General features: G+C 62.0%; 5 protein-coding genes across 5 annotated transcripts in view; 1 reads left to right on the top strand and 4 right to left on the bottom strand.

Annotated features, from left to right (window-relative positions):
• Positions 1-80: 80 nt before the first annotated feature.
• RHTO_00870 (Major Facilitator Superfamily protein) lies at positions 81-1,777 on the bottom strand (the record flags this gene model as incomplete). The annotated part of the gene is made up of 5 exons (XM_016414554.1): positions 81-314; positions 394-846; positions 921-1,250; positions 1,310-1,397; positions 1,461-1,777. 5 exons carry the CDS (start codon positions 1,775-1,777, stop codon positions 81-83), a joined length of 1,422 nt encoding a protein of 473 aa, XP_016273235.1.
• A 604-nt stretch (positions 1,778-2,381) lies between these two features.
• Positions 2,382-3,880, top strand: RHTO_00869 (oxoglutarate/iron-dependent oxygenase; the record flags this gene model as incomplete). Its single annotated transcript, XM_016414553.1, has 6 exons — positions 2,382-2,442; positions 2,509-2,608; positions 2,668-2,877; positions 2,940-3,229; positions 3,291-3,572; positions 3,639-3,880. The coding sequence occupies 6 exons, from the start codon at positions 2,382-2,384 to the stop codon at positions 3,878-3,880; spliced, it is 1,185 nt and encodes a 394-aa protein (XP_016273234.1).
• Positions 3,881-3,998: 118 nt separating this feature from the next.
• RHTO_00868 (putative lipase/esterase from carbohydrate esterase family CE10) lies at positions 3,999-5,914 on the bottom strand (the record flags this gene model as incomplete). Its single annotated transcript, XM_016414552.1, has 7 exons — positions 3,999-4,637; positions 4,701-4,876; positions 4,932-5,015; positions 5,143-5,302; positions 5,363-5,649; positions 5,712-5,776; positions 5,847-5,914. 7 exons carry the CDS (start codon positions 5,912-5,914, stop codon positions 3,999-4,001), a joined length of 1,479 nt encoding a protein of 492 aa, XP_016273233.1.
• Positions 5,915-6,125: 211 nt separating this feature from the next.
• Positions 6,126-9,297, bottom strand: RHTO_00867 (cell division cycle 14; the record flags this gene model as incomplete). The annotated part of the gene is made up of 6 exons (XM_016414551.1): positions 6,126-7,384; positions 7,448-7,689; positions 7,809-8,143; positions 8,219-8,278; positions 8,362-8,488; positions 8,831-9,297. The coding sequence occupies 6 exons, from the start codon at positions 9,295-9,297 to the stop codon at positions 6,126-6,128; spliced, it is 2,490 nt and encodes an 829-aa protein (XP_016273232.1).
• A 257-nt stretch (positions 9,298-9,554) lies between these two features.
• RHTO_00866 (nucleobase transmembrane transporter) overlaps positions 9,555-11,425 on the bottom strand; it is a gene marked incomplete at both ends in the record, with an annotated part of 2,231 nt that continues 360 nt past the window's right edge. Inside the window, 6 exons of the mRNA XM_016414550.1 lie at positions 9,555-9,634; positions 9,692-9,952; positions 10,010-10,628; positions 10,697-10,834; positions 11,000-11,033; positions 11,129-11,338. Coding sequence (XP_016273231.1) covers positions 9,555-9,634; positions 9,692-9,952; positions 10,010-10,628; positions 10,697-10,834; positions 11,000-11,033; positions 11,129-11,338 — 1,342 coding nt within the window. The remainder of the gene's footprint in view (positions 9,635-9,691; positions 9,953-10,009; positions 10,629-10,696; positions 10,835-10,999; positions 11,034-11,128; positions 11,339-11,425) is intronic.

Genomic DNA, 11,425 nt, shown 5'->3' with positions numbered 1-11,425 from the left:
GACGAGCGTAACGACGAATAAAAATCCTGACTGTGTATTCCCAGCGATCTATCATAACACTCAAGAGCTTGTACCCCGCTCTACCTGACAATCGAGCTCTTCTCGCTCTCCAAGCTCGCCCCTCCGCTCTCCAACACCTTGACCTCCGCCTCCTCCGTCTCCTTCACTCCCCTGCCGAGGTACTCCGTGCCGATCTTGCCGATGACCAGCCAGGCGGGGAAGAGGGAGAAAGCCCAGAGGCCGAAATTGAGGGAGGAGGCGCCGACTGTCGTGAAGGAGGAGAGGGAGTTGAGGCCGTAAGAGACCGCTTGTGCCTGCGAGCCAAAGACACGAGGGTGTGAGCCCATCTGAGGCGAGATGTAACTTGGCGCCCGTTAGAGGGACGGGACGCACCGCAGACTCGGTCGCACGCAAGAGACCGCCAATCCGAACGATGTCGGCTGGTTCCGTTACAAGTGTGCCGACGACAAAGTAGAGGAAGAGGTAGTTGAGCTGGAATCCGGCGACGAGGAACAAATAGAGGGCGAATCCGCGCCCGAATCCCTTGTCTGCCCAGTCGTACACTCGCCCGGTCCGGTTGAACTCGACCTGAATGACCGTCGACCAGATCCACCACGCTCCTTGCAAGCCAAGGACGACGAAGAAGGCGAGCCGGGCGCGGCGCTTGAGCGAGACCCTCGTCCGGTCGAGCCAGAGACCGAGGAGGTTTCCGCAGACGATGGCCACGATGGCCGAGAGGAAGGAGCCGAGGGCGCGAGAGCGGGTCGAGAAGTGCAGGGTGAGGTAGGTGCCGTTGAAGCTTTCGGGAAAGACGGCTTGCGTGATGAGCGGGACGATGAGGAGGAACTGGGTGAGGAGATGGGGTCAGCTTTTGAGCGCGACGATGGGAGCTGGACAGGTAAAGAGAGTGAGGAACATACCCGCTTGGAAAAGAAGAGCTTCGCGGTCGCCTTCAGCTCGTGGAGGAGGGGGTTGTCGATGAAGAGGCGAACGGGCAGGCCATCCGTACGCTGGACCTTGCGCGGCGCAGGCAAGAGGAACGCGACGAACGGTCCAACCGCCTGGAGGACGATGAAGATGATGTACACCTTCGAGTTGACGGCGCCGGCGGTCGAGCGGTTCGCGTTCAGGCCGAGGTTGATGGCGCCGCCGAGAATTTGGCCGCCGACGCGGAAGGACAGCCAGAGGCCGAGGAAGCGGCCTTGGTTGTATGGCTCGGGGTAGCTGAGCGCGATGGCGGCTTCGATCGCCTGCGCGAGGGGAAGACAAGTCAGTAGGAAGTCTCGCGCCGAATGACCTTTGCACTCACCCAGAACGTGCCGGCCGAGATGCCGCAGAGTGCTGCGCCGAGCAAGAGGAACCATTGATTACCGTACAAGCTGTTGCAGTACAGTCCGCTGCGTAGAGGAAGCGGAACGTCAGCTTGAGCAGTCGAGCTCGCGTCAAGGAGCGAGACTTACGCAGCATAGGGAGCGTATCCCGCCGCACCGAATGCTAGCGTCCACTTGACCCCGACGAGTCGGACGATGGCGGAAGTGAGGAAGGCGGTGAGGACCATGAGTCCGAAGGTCAGGGCATTGGCGAGGTTGGCGGTGAAGGGAGTCGCTAGACCGCCGGCGCCGAGCGAGTTCATTGCGCCCCAGATGCCGGGAGCGCAGAAGTTGACTAGTCCAAGGACCAGACTGGCCCACCAGGTCGAACAGTACCAGCGAGGGCGAACTGCGAGGTCGTGTCCCGGCGATGCCGCTTGAACGGATGCGAGCGCGCCGCCTGTCATTGTCGATTACGCTTGTCGAGGCGAAGGCGGTTCAGGTAGGTGCAAGGGAAAGAAGTGAGATCCCCTAGCGAGCGAGGCGAAGGCGACTTTGTGCGCCGGAAGAACCAAGTCCCACGCCTGAACGACGAGCGCACGCCTTGCATGAGCGTGATAACAGCATCAGTGCAGCGTCTTCGTGCGCAAGCAGCGCTTCATCGAGCCGAGTGCGCGTTCCTGTCGCCATCTTGCGCAAGCGGCGGAAGAGACTGCGAGAGGGCGCGGCAGGGTTCGCGGGCGGGCTGGGGCCGGCTGAAGGGATCCTTAGCGAGCTGTCGCAGTCTTCGCAAGCGCCGTAAGCAAGCTGAGCGGAGCAGAGGTTGGCGTACAAGGTCAAGAGGGGTCGCGAGAGGGTTTGCCTTCATCACTTCGCCCTCGCCGGCCAGAGATTGCTTCTGAGGACCACAGGCGCTTCAATAAGACTGCGCAGCTGCGCCCACGGCTCGCTCACGGCCGGCGGCTCCCGTTCCCTTGCTTGCGTCTCGTTGCGTGATGAGAAACGCACTCACGCCATGCTTTGCTCGTGGACTGTCTGGCTGCCGCTCAAGCGCTCGCTTGAACTGCCAAGATGACCATCACCAAGCCCTACTACCCGCCTTTCGTCCACGTCGAGCCAACGAAGGAGAACAGTGCGTCCCGACCCTCTCTTTCTGCGGTTCTTCCTCGCCAAGCTGACTGACTCTCGCGCCCGGCAGTCCCCTTTGTCGAACTCGGCGTCGTCGACCTGTCCAAGTATGTCGAAGGGCCCGAGGGACTCGAGGCAAGGAAGCAGCTGGCCGCGGAACTCGAAGAGGCGTGCGTTTTCGCTTTCTCCCCTCTCTCCTTCCGCAATTGACGTCTTGCTGCTTCCACAGCGTCTCTACGCAAGGCTTCTTCTTCCTCGAAGGCCACGGCTACCCTACGACCAAGCTCGACTACCTGCAAGCCGTCTCGCAAGCGATCCTCGACCTCCCGCTCGAGGAGAAGCAGCGGTACTCGGCTGGCTCGGCTCAGTCCGACGCGGATGCTATCGACGACGCGAAGAAGCTTGGTGCTGAGCGAGGAAGCGGTTTCAAGCAGCGAGGGTAAAGTCTAATCTCCCTTCATTTCGCCCCTCGCCAGCGTTTCGCTGACTCCGCCCTCGCAGTTACTGGGCCATGCAAAACAGCGTCCGCGACGCAATCGAGCACATCAACTACCGCGACCTCCTCCACCCGACCCTGCGCGACAAGCACTCCTACCCTCCGCTCGTCCAGCAACACCTCCCCGAAATCGTCGAGTACTTCAGTTACCTCCATCTCAACGTCGTCCGCAAACTCGCAAGCTTGTTCGACATCATCCTTGAGCTGCCGGAGGGAACGGTTTGGAACTTATTTGAGGTGCGCGAGGATCAGCCGGAGCTGTCTGGCGGAGGATTCGGTCGCGCGATGCTCTACCGTGAGTCCGCTTCACATAGCAGCGTTCTCACAATTGCTCAACACTTAAATATGCTCTGCAGACGGCATGAGCGCCTCAGACGAAGCCAAAACCAACAACACCTGGCTCCGCGGCCACTCGGACGCCTCAGCCCTCACCTTCATCACATCGCAGCCGATGGCGTCGCTTCAGTTCCGTGACTACCACGACGGCGAGTGGAAGTACGTCGGGTACCGCCCGAACGCCCTTGTTGTCAATATCGGCGACAGGTTCGAGTTCCTGACGGGCGGATGGGCAAAGTCGACTATTCACCGAGTTGTCAGTCCGCCCAAGGACCAGCGCGGACACCGTCGTCTCGGCTTGAGTGCGTCGCCCGCCTTCCGCTTCCTTGGGTCTCCGTCGCTGACTTCGCTGACTTCGCCGACGACAGTCTACTTCTGCGACATTCAGCCCTCGGTGTACATCGACCCCGACACGCTCCGCTCGCCCAAACTCGCTCGTCTTGGCTACAAGAAGCCCGAAGAGTGGGAGCGGATCACGGGCGAGCAGTGGGACGAACAAAAGGCCAAGTCGTTCGGCAAGGCGTACATCAACTTGCCGCCTGGGGACGAGCCGGCGCCTTTCTATATTTACGGAAGGCTGGCGGAGCGGTGGCATCAGCTGGGGAAGTAGAAGAGCTGAAGCAGCTCGCAATGAAGCGATACGGAGCGTCTCCTCCTCGTCGAGAAGGTCACGAAACAGACATTGCGAGAACATACGCAGTTGATACCGACAACAGAGGGCTACGAATCTACGCACGAAGAGGCCTGTACACCTCGCTCTCCGCCATCTCGTCCGGAACGGCGTTCGCCTCCTCCGCCGCCTGCTTCGCCGCCTCGATCGCTCCCTCCTTCACACCCACGTCTGGCAACCGCTCTACCGTCTTCTCCCATTCGAAGCCGTGCGGTGCGGCAGGCTTCGACGTGGCGAGAGGCCCGGCTCGAGCGATACGAGCGTCACGCTCCTCCTTCAGCAACTCCAGCGGCTTTTGCGTCCACTCCCTCCCTCCCGCCTCCGCTGACCCGAACGTCCTTTCGACCCACTCAGCCAAGCTCTTCATCGCCTCCTTCCCCGCCCTATCCGCCTGCAAAAGCTGAAAGACATGCACGCCATCCATCCAAACCTGATGCGTGACCTCCTCGTTCCCTGCCTTCCGTAAGCGCCGAGCGAGGACTGTGTCTTCGTCCCGGAGACACTCGAGGACGGCGCCTTGGATCAGGAGGGGAGGGAGGGCAGAGAGGGAGGAGAGAGGCGCGAGAGCGGGGGAGACGTAGGGATGGGTGAGGAGGTCGCGGTAGGAGGCTTCTTTGGACGAGTCGGTGCCGGTCAGGTAGAGGCGCGAGGGGCGTAGCGGGTCGTGCGGGTCGTCCAAAGCGAGGTAGTCGATCAGCTGCGTTCTCGTACTTCCGTCAGTTCAGTCGTCTCGACGTTGCTCGATCCAAGCGAAGCGCACCCTGTTCTCGTCCCAGCTCGCAAAGCTACTGCTCATGTCCACCCACGGGCTGAGGAGCAGCCCGCCACCGACTTGAGGGAGGTCCGCGTCGCGAAGGAACATGACGAGCTGGAGGGCGAGATGGCCTCCTGCCGAGTCTCCTTCGACGAGGATCTGCGAGGGTGGGATCTTTAGGTCTGTGCAAGAAGGAGGTGAGTTACGTGCATGGTAAGGGAGGAAAGGATGGGCCACCTTCGGTAAGGTAGAAATAGGCGTGCACGGCGTCGAGCAGCGAGGCGGGGAAGACGACTTCGGGAGACAGGCGGTAGTCGACGGCTGTAGACAGTGCGACTGGTCAGTGAATGTTCTCGCTGAGGAGCTCAAGCACGCCAGCCGAAAGCCTTTCCGTCCTCCGTCGAGACGAGAAAGACCAGTGTCTCCCCGCAAACAAGCATCTACTCACAGAATACGAGACACCCCGTCGCGCCCGACATCTCCGTGTGCATGGCTCGATGCGTCGCCGGGCTGCATCGGACGTGCGCGCCGCCGTGCGTCGACAGGATGACCTTGTCGCTGAGCGGCTTCGTCCCGTCGAGCAACGAGGCGTGGGCGACCCATTCGGCCTTCACAGATCGATCTCGTCAGTATACAGGATAGGGAGGAGCGAGAGAGCGGGGACGCACCTTCGACTTGCGCGTCCCGCCTTCCTGCGCGCTCAACTCGGCCAACAACCCCCCAAGTTCCCGCTTCTTAATGTCGATGTCAACGACTTTGACGACACCGTCCTCAAGCTTGTCCGCATCTTTCGCCAGCATCTTCTCCGTTGCCGTCCGGCCATCCACAACGAGTCGAAGGATGTCGTCTGCCGTCTTGGGCGGGTTCTTCTGCCGCGAAGCGAGGTCGATGCCGGACTTGTGGCGGATGATGTTTGTCAGAACGGAGGTCCTCAGCGTCCATGTCGGTGCGTGAGCTGCGAAAGGGACCGGTAAGCGACTTAACAGCCGGTTACGAAGGGGAGGAAGGAGGACGCACCGCCGACCGTGTAGTGCTTCGCCGTCGACGTCAGTGCCGTGCCGAGCAGGCTAGCGACCGTCCATCTGCAGCGGACGAGGTGAGCGATCCCTCAACACCCTCCCAGACAGATGTGGGGACGAGGAGGGGACGAACACGCTGGACAGCGGCGAGGACGCAGCGGTGGTAGCAGCAGGCTCAGGAGTAGGATCGGGGATAGCCATAGCAACGAGCGACGAGCCGAACGAAGCGAGCGAAGTGAAGAGTTGGAGGAAAGAGAGATACGAGGAGAGGAAGGGGAGGCAACAACGTCGAATGCAGACAATAAAGGCGAGAACTAGGGCGACTACTACGACTGGGAACGACACAAGAACGAACAAGGCGAGACCAAGTCGTGTTGGTACAGCAATCCGCAAGAAAGAGACCCACCGCTCCTCATCCCGCATTTACCGTCTCCTGGCTGCCCATACTGCTCCGTCTCCGCCTGACATTCCTTCCAAGACCTGCACCGTTCCCTCCCGCAGCGCTCGCCGCCGCCGCCGCAGCCGGGTTGAACCCTGCGCTTGCCGCCGTCCCCGACGAGCCATTCGCAGCGGCGCCGTTCCCTCGTCCAGGTCCACCCGTGTCGCGCTTGCCCAGCACGCGCTGAGACTGCGGCAGCTTCGAAGGGCTGTTGGGCGGCTGCAAGCCCGCGGACGTGCTCGACGACGCCGAACTTGCGCTCGTCGTCCGCCCGTTCCGCAACGGGTACCGCGTCTGTCCCGCTGCGCAGGCGCCCACAGCTGCACCACCGGTCGTAGCCTCAAACACCGTGTTGAGGTTCTTGGCAGCCTTCGAGCGTGCCATTCCCGCTGCACCACCTGTGGAAGCGGTCGTCGCGCCTCCTCCTCCTCCGTTGCGGGCGGACGACCGAGTCGTACCGATACGGTCGACGATGCGGTTGTCTGCGAGTGCGGAGAGCGGTCGAGTTGCGGGACGGGCGATGCGAGTCGGTCGAGTCGACTGAGGCTGAGTGGGCGTCTTCGGCGGAGCGGGAGGCGGCGGTCGTGCGGACGAGGTCGAGGCTGTCGCGGAGCCGTTGATGCGCGCAGGAGGAGCAAGACCGAGTTTCCTCGGACTCGAGGGGACGACAACCATCGCGAGCGGGTCGTCCTCCTCGTCGTCCTCCTCCGCTGCCGCATCCAGCATCGGTCCCTTCCCCTTGCCCTTGACTCCCCCTCCGCTGCCAGACACCCTCCCCTTCCTCGGACTACTCAACACAACCCCCTCCATCCTCTCCTCCTCCTCCAACGCGCTCTTCTCCTCCGGACTGACCCGCTCAGGCTCCGCAACCGCATGCCTCGACCGCCCAGGCGTCTTGCGCGGTTGGCCCGGTACGGTTCCCGTTTGGCGGCGAGGCGTGACGGGTGCGCCGTGAGAGGCCGAGGGGGTCTTGCTCCGCGCTCGATCGAGGTCCGCTTCGTTCGGCGGTGTGAGAGGGCGACCAACTGCTTCGCCTGCAGCCGAAGTCGACGCGACCGCACCAGCTCCAGCGGCGGCAAGCTCCTTCCCAACGAGCCCGCGCTGGCTCTCGAGTTCCCGACGCAACTCGTCCTGCGCGGCCCAGCGCACCCACTCGAACTGGTTCTCGTAGAGAAAGTGTTGTTGCGGGCCGACGCACGAGCCGGGGCGCATCAGGCGCATGAAGCCGATCGCTGCGAGCGACGGCCTTCGTCAGCCTTGAGCACATGTGTGCAGGGAGAGGAAGCGAAACGCACCCTCGTCCGCCGTGAACCCATGCTTGTAGATCAGATAAGCCCCAATCAGCGTCCCCGTCCGCCCCAACCCAGCCTTACAATGCACCGCGACCGCTCCGCCAGCCGAGATGATCCGGTCCGAGAGGTCGATGAACCGGCGACACATGTCGAGCGTTGGGTTCGTCCCGTCGTCAAAGTACATCTCGACGTGGTCGATTCCGCGAGAGGTGAAGTGCGAGGCGTCGTAGAGCTTCTTGTTGAGCCTGCGTGCGAACGTTCGAGCGGCGAAGTCAGTGACCTCGTCAGCGGCTGGAACAAGACTGCCGGAAGGGCGCGCTTCACACCCGCCCTCCGCAGTCACCAACAGCGAACGAGAACGCACCTAACGACAACCTTGACCCCCTTCTTCTCAAACTCGTCCAACACATTCCTAAACGCCCTACTCAGTTTCCCATTCCCTCCCTGCGCCCCTCCCCCTCCTCTCCCCACCACGCCCTCACGATACCCACTCTCAACCGGACTCGCAAACGCCACGAACCCCGGGGTGATCCAATTCCAGTCCCCCGTCTCGACTTTTTCGGCGTGTTCGTACGCGGCGAGGTCGAAGGTTGAGAGGTCGAGGAGCGTGTGCGAGAGAGCGCGGTGGGTCCCGTAGAGGAGCGATTGGGGGTGGAGGTGGTAGTCGGCGCGGGAGTAGCCGGCGTCGCGGTAGGGTTGCTGTGCGTGCAAGTGGGCGTCAGCTGAGCCCCGAACAGAGTGAAAGTCTAAGGGAGAAGAGGAAGCACAACGCACGAGTTCGAGGCTGCTGAGCGGGTGCAAGACATCCGCCACGCTCCACCTCATCACGACCATCTGTGCGTCCACATTCAGTGCATCCATCAGCGCTCTCTACATGCGCGAAAGAAGGACCGAATGAGGGAAAGGCGCCAACGCACCGCATAAAGCGCCATCAAGACCGCCGCATTGACTTTCTTGTCCGGCTCGTCGGACGAGTAGAGGAAGATGCGTTGGTGGGCGTGATCGGGGGAGGAGAGGAGCGAGTGAAGGTGGAGACAGAAGCGGCTGTGGGAGGCGAAGGAGAGGAGAGGAGGGCGTGACAGGAGGGGTGGGGGCGCGGTGGCGAGCAGGCGGGATAGCGAGCACAGGGAGGGAGGATGGCGGAATTGGGGGAAAGGTCGAGTTGGACGACGGGAGATCGTACGAGGAGAAGAGGCGGATGAGGGAAGTCAAGTGCACAGGAAGCGAGTCGGGGCGTTTCGGGACGCGATGAGAGCGGTAGGGCGGTTCGTCAAGGCGAGGCGGGAGGGCGCAGGAGGGCAGGCAAGCGATACGAGTCGAGTGGGGAAGGGGAGAACAGGCTGATCAGCGCAAGTCCCCGAGGAACACGAGGTAACCCACACGCACTAGAGGCATCCGACATTGAGGGGTCCATAGTCCTGGAAGAAGCTCAAGTACAGCAGCTGGTCGTCGACCGAGAACCAGTAGATGCCCTCCTCGCCTCCGTCGCCCTCCCTTCCAGGCGTGAGCGCATTGAGCGCCTCTGCGCGCGGCGCCGGTTGCGCAAAGTACGTGTACCCGAGTCGTGGACCGAACGTGAGTACCGGGCCAGCCGGGAGAGGCGCGCCCTTTGCTCCGCGCTGTCGTGCTGGTGAAGACGAGGAGGCAGCTGGGTGTCCGCCTCCGCCTCCCGCTCGTGCGACGCCCAAGACATACTCGAGCAACTCGGAGGACGACGCAGTGTTTGTCGCAGTCGCGCCTGCCGCATCGTTGATGATCGAGTCGCCGTCTGCGTCCGTGTTTGATGAGGACGACGCGAGCGAGTCCGAGGGCGAGAGCGAGCGCGCGGCGGGTGCTGCTGCGCCAGTGGCCATCTCTAGCGAGTCCAGTCGAGACCAGCAAGCGTCCTCTCGACGAGCAAGCGAGAGTCGTGTGAGCGAGAGCGAGAGAGAGTTGAGTGAGCGAGTTGGACGACGACCAACTCTCGCCTTCGTGCGGGTTATGGAAGGGTGCGATGCGCGTGGAATACAGTCTTGCACAAGTTCGAACCCAGCGTACAGATCCCTCGAACCAGATGCCGTCTTCCCCTCCTCGCTCCTCCTAGCTCCTTCATGATATCCCGCCCCCGAGTCTACCGTTTGAACACCTTGATCTCGATCCACCGGAAGATAAAGTAACTGACAGTCGCCACAACCGCCGACATCTCGAACCCTGCGTGCGCATAACCCGTCAGCCTCACACTCCGTAGCAAAAGTCCAAGGCACCCACCAAGGTCTCCACCGTACGACGACGCCGGCTCCGTCACCGCCTTGGCAATCGGTCCAGTATACCACGTCTCGGCCATACTCATCACGACAGGCGGGATCGTGACGCAGATACTCGCGACGCAGGCGTACCCGGGCGGAAGCTTCGAGTAGTCCGTCACGTCGTCCCAGTTGGTCGAGGTGCCGAGCGGGCCGCGCGATGAGCGGAAGTAGAAGATCTCAAGGAAGACGATCGCGGAGAGGAACGCGGTGTAGTAGGCGAGGACTGTCGCGGGGGAATCGTTAGCTTCGAGGTCCGTGAGCGGTAAGACGTGGAACGCACTGGATGAAAAGTTGGACAAGATCTCGGAAAAGTGTTCGCGTCCGACAATCGCGACGACCATATAGATCAGGGTGAAGACGATCACGAAAAACACCCTCGGGATCTTCATGAGTGCCGGGTGCAAGCTCTGGATGCAGAGTGCGCCAGAGTACGAGTTGGGGATGTTGGCGCTGATGGTCGAGAACGCGAGGAGGACGAGGAGGAATTTGCCGAACCCGCCGGCGCCTTGGATGAGGATCTCGCCGACGACGCCTCCGAGCGACTCTTCCTCGAGCGCCGTGACGTACGATGCCTTTGTGAGCGTCATGAATGTCGCGCTGACGGAGCAGGTGAAGGCGATAGGGAACCACATCCCGACGAACGCCGAGCCCCAAATCACCCATCCTGGAGTCGTCGCCGGGAGCGCCATGTTGTAGTCCGCCGCGATGGAGCACCAGCTGGCGCCCACAGAAAACATGATGCCGAGATATGAAAGTATATCGCCTGTCAAAGCGCGGCCGCTGTCCATGTCAGCGGTGCGGGAGGTAACGTCGTAGCCTCCGCGCGCGCCGAGTCCGAGGACGATGCAGTAGATGATGAAGCAGGCAATCCACGCCCACCGTTCCCAAATATGCAGGAACTGGATCACAAGCACCCATCAGCCACCCTCCCAAGCGAGGGAAGAGAGAAGGGAGGAGGAGGACGGACCTGGTAGCCCCAGACGGCGAGGATCATGACGATCACGGTGAGGATTACGATTCCGACGATTAGGGAGAGCGAGTGGTTGATTGCGCGGAGGGCTTGTGCGCCGGACAGGGCGGTCGTGACGGCGTAGCAGAGTTGGGTCTGCGCGCGGCGATGGAGGGGGTTAGGTGGGATTCTTCGACGCGGTTCGCTGGGAGCGCAGCAGGAATAGCTCGTGATTTGTGCAACAGGAGGAAAGAGGAACGGGCAAAGGCGGAACGAGGGGCAAGGCGAAGGGAAAGAAGGTCGAGAGGAGGCGAAACGTACGAGGGCGTTGAGAAGCGAGAAGATTGCCGTTCCGCTGTGTAATCACCGTCGTAAGCACTCGGTCGCACGTATCTAAAGCAGTACTAGCGCTCCGCCGCGCAACAGCACCAAACGCGAACGCGAACTCACGGCCATCCTCCGGCAAACCTCGAAGCCGCCATCGTCCTCAACCCAGTCTTGGGCCCGACAAGCGCCATAGTCGCCGATACGCACACGCCCAAAGCGGTGCCGAGCCAGATGATGACCATTGAAGTGCGGAAGTCGAGCGTGAAGTAGAGGCCGCCGAGCATGCCGGTTCCGAGGGCTGAGAAGGAGAGGTTGACGGAGAACCAGAAGAAGCTACGAGCATGGACGAGCGCGGAAAAGCGGGCGGAACGTCAGCCATGGACGGAGAAAGAGCAAGAGAAGGGAGAGCGCACATCTGCC

This window comes from Rhodotorula toruloides (genome assembly GCF_000320785.1).
Source record: "Rhodotorula toruloides NP11 unplaced genomic scaffold Scaffold11, whole genome shotgun sequence".
Taxonomy (NCBI): domain Eukaryota; kingdom Fungi; phylum Basidiomycota; class Microbotryomycetes; order Sporidiobolales; family Sporidiobolaceae; genus Rhodotorula; species Rhodotorula toruloides.
This window is presented reverse-complemented; position numbering and strand designations above follow the sequence as displayed.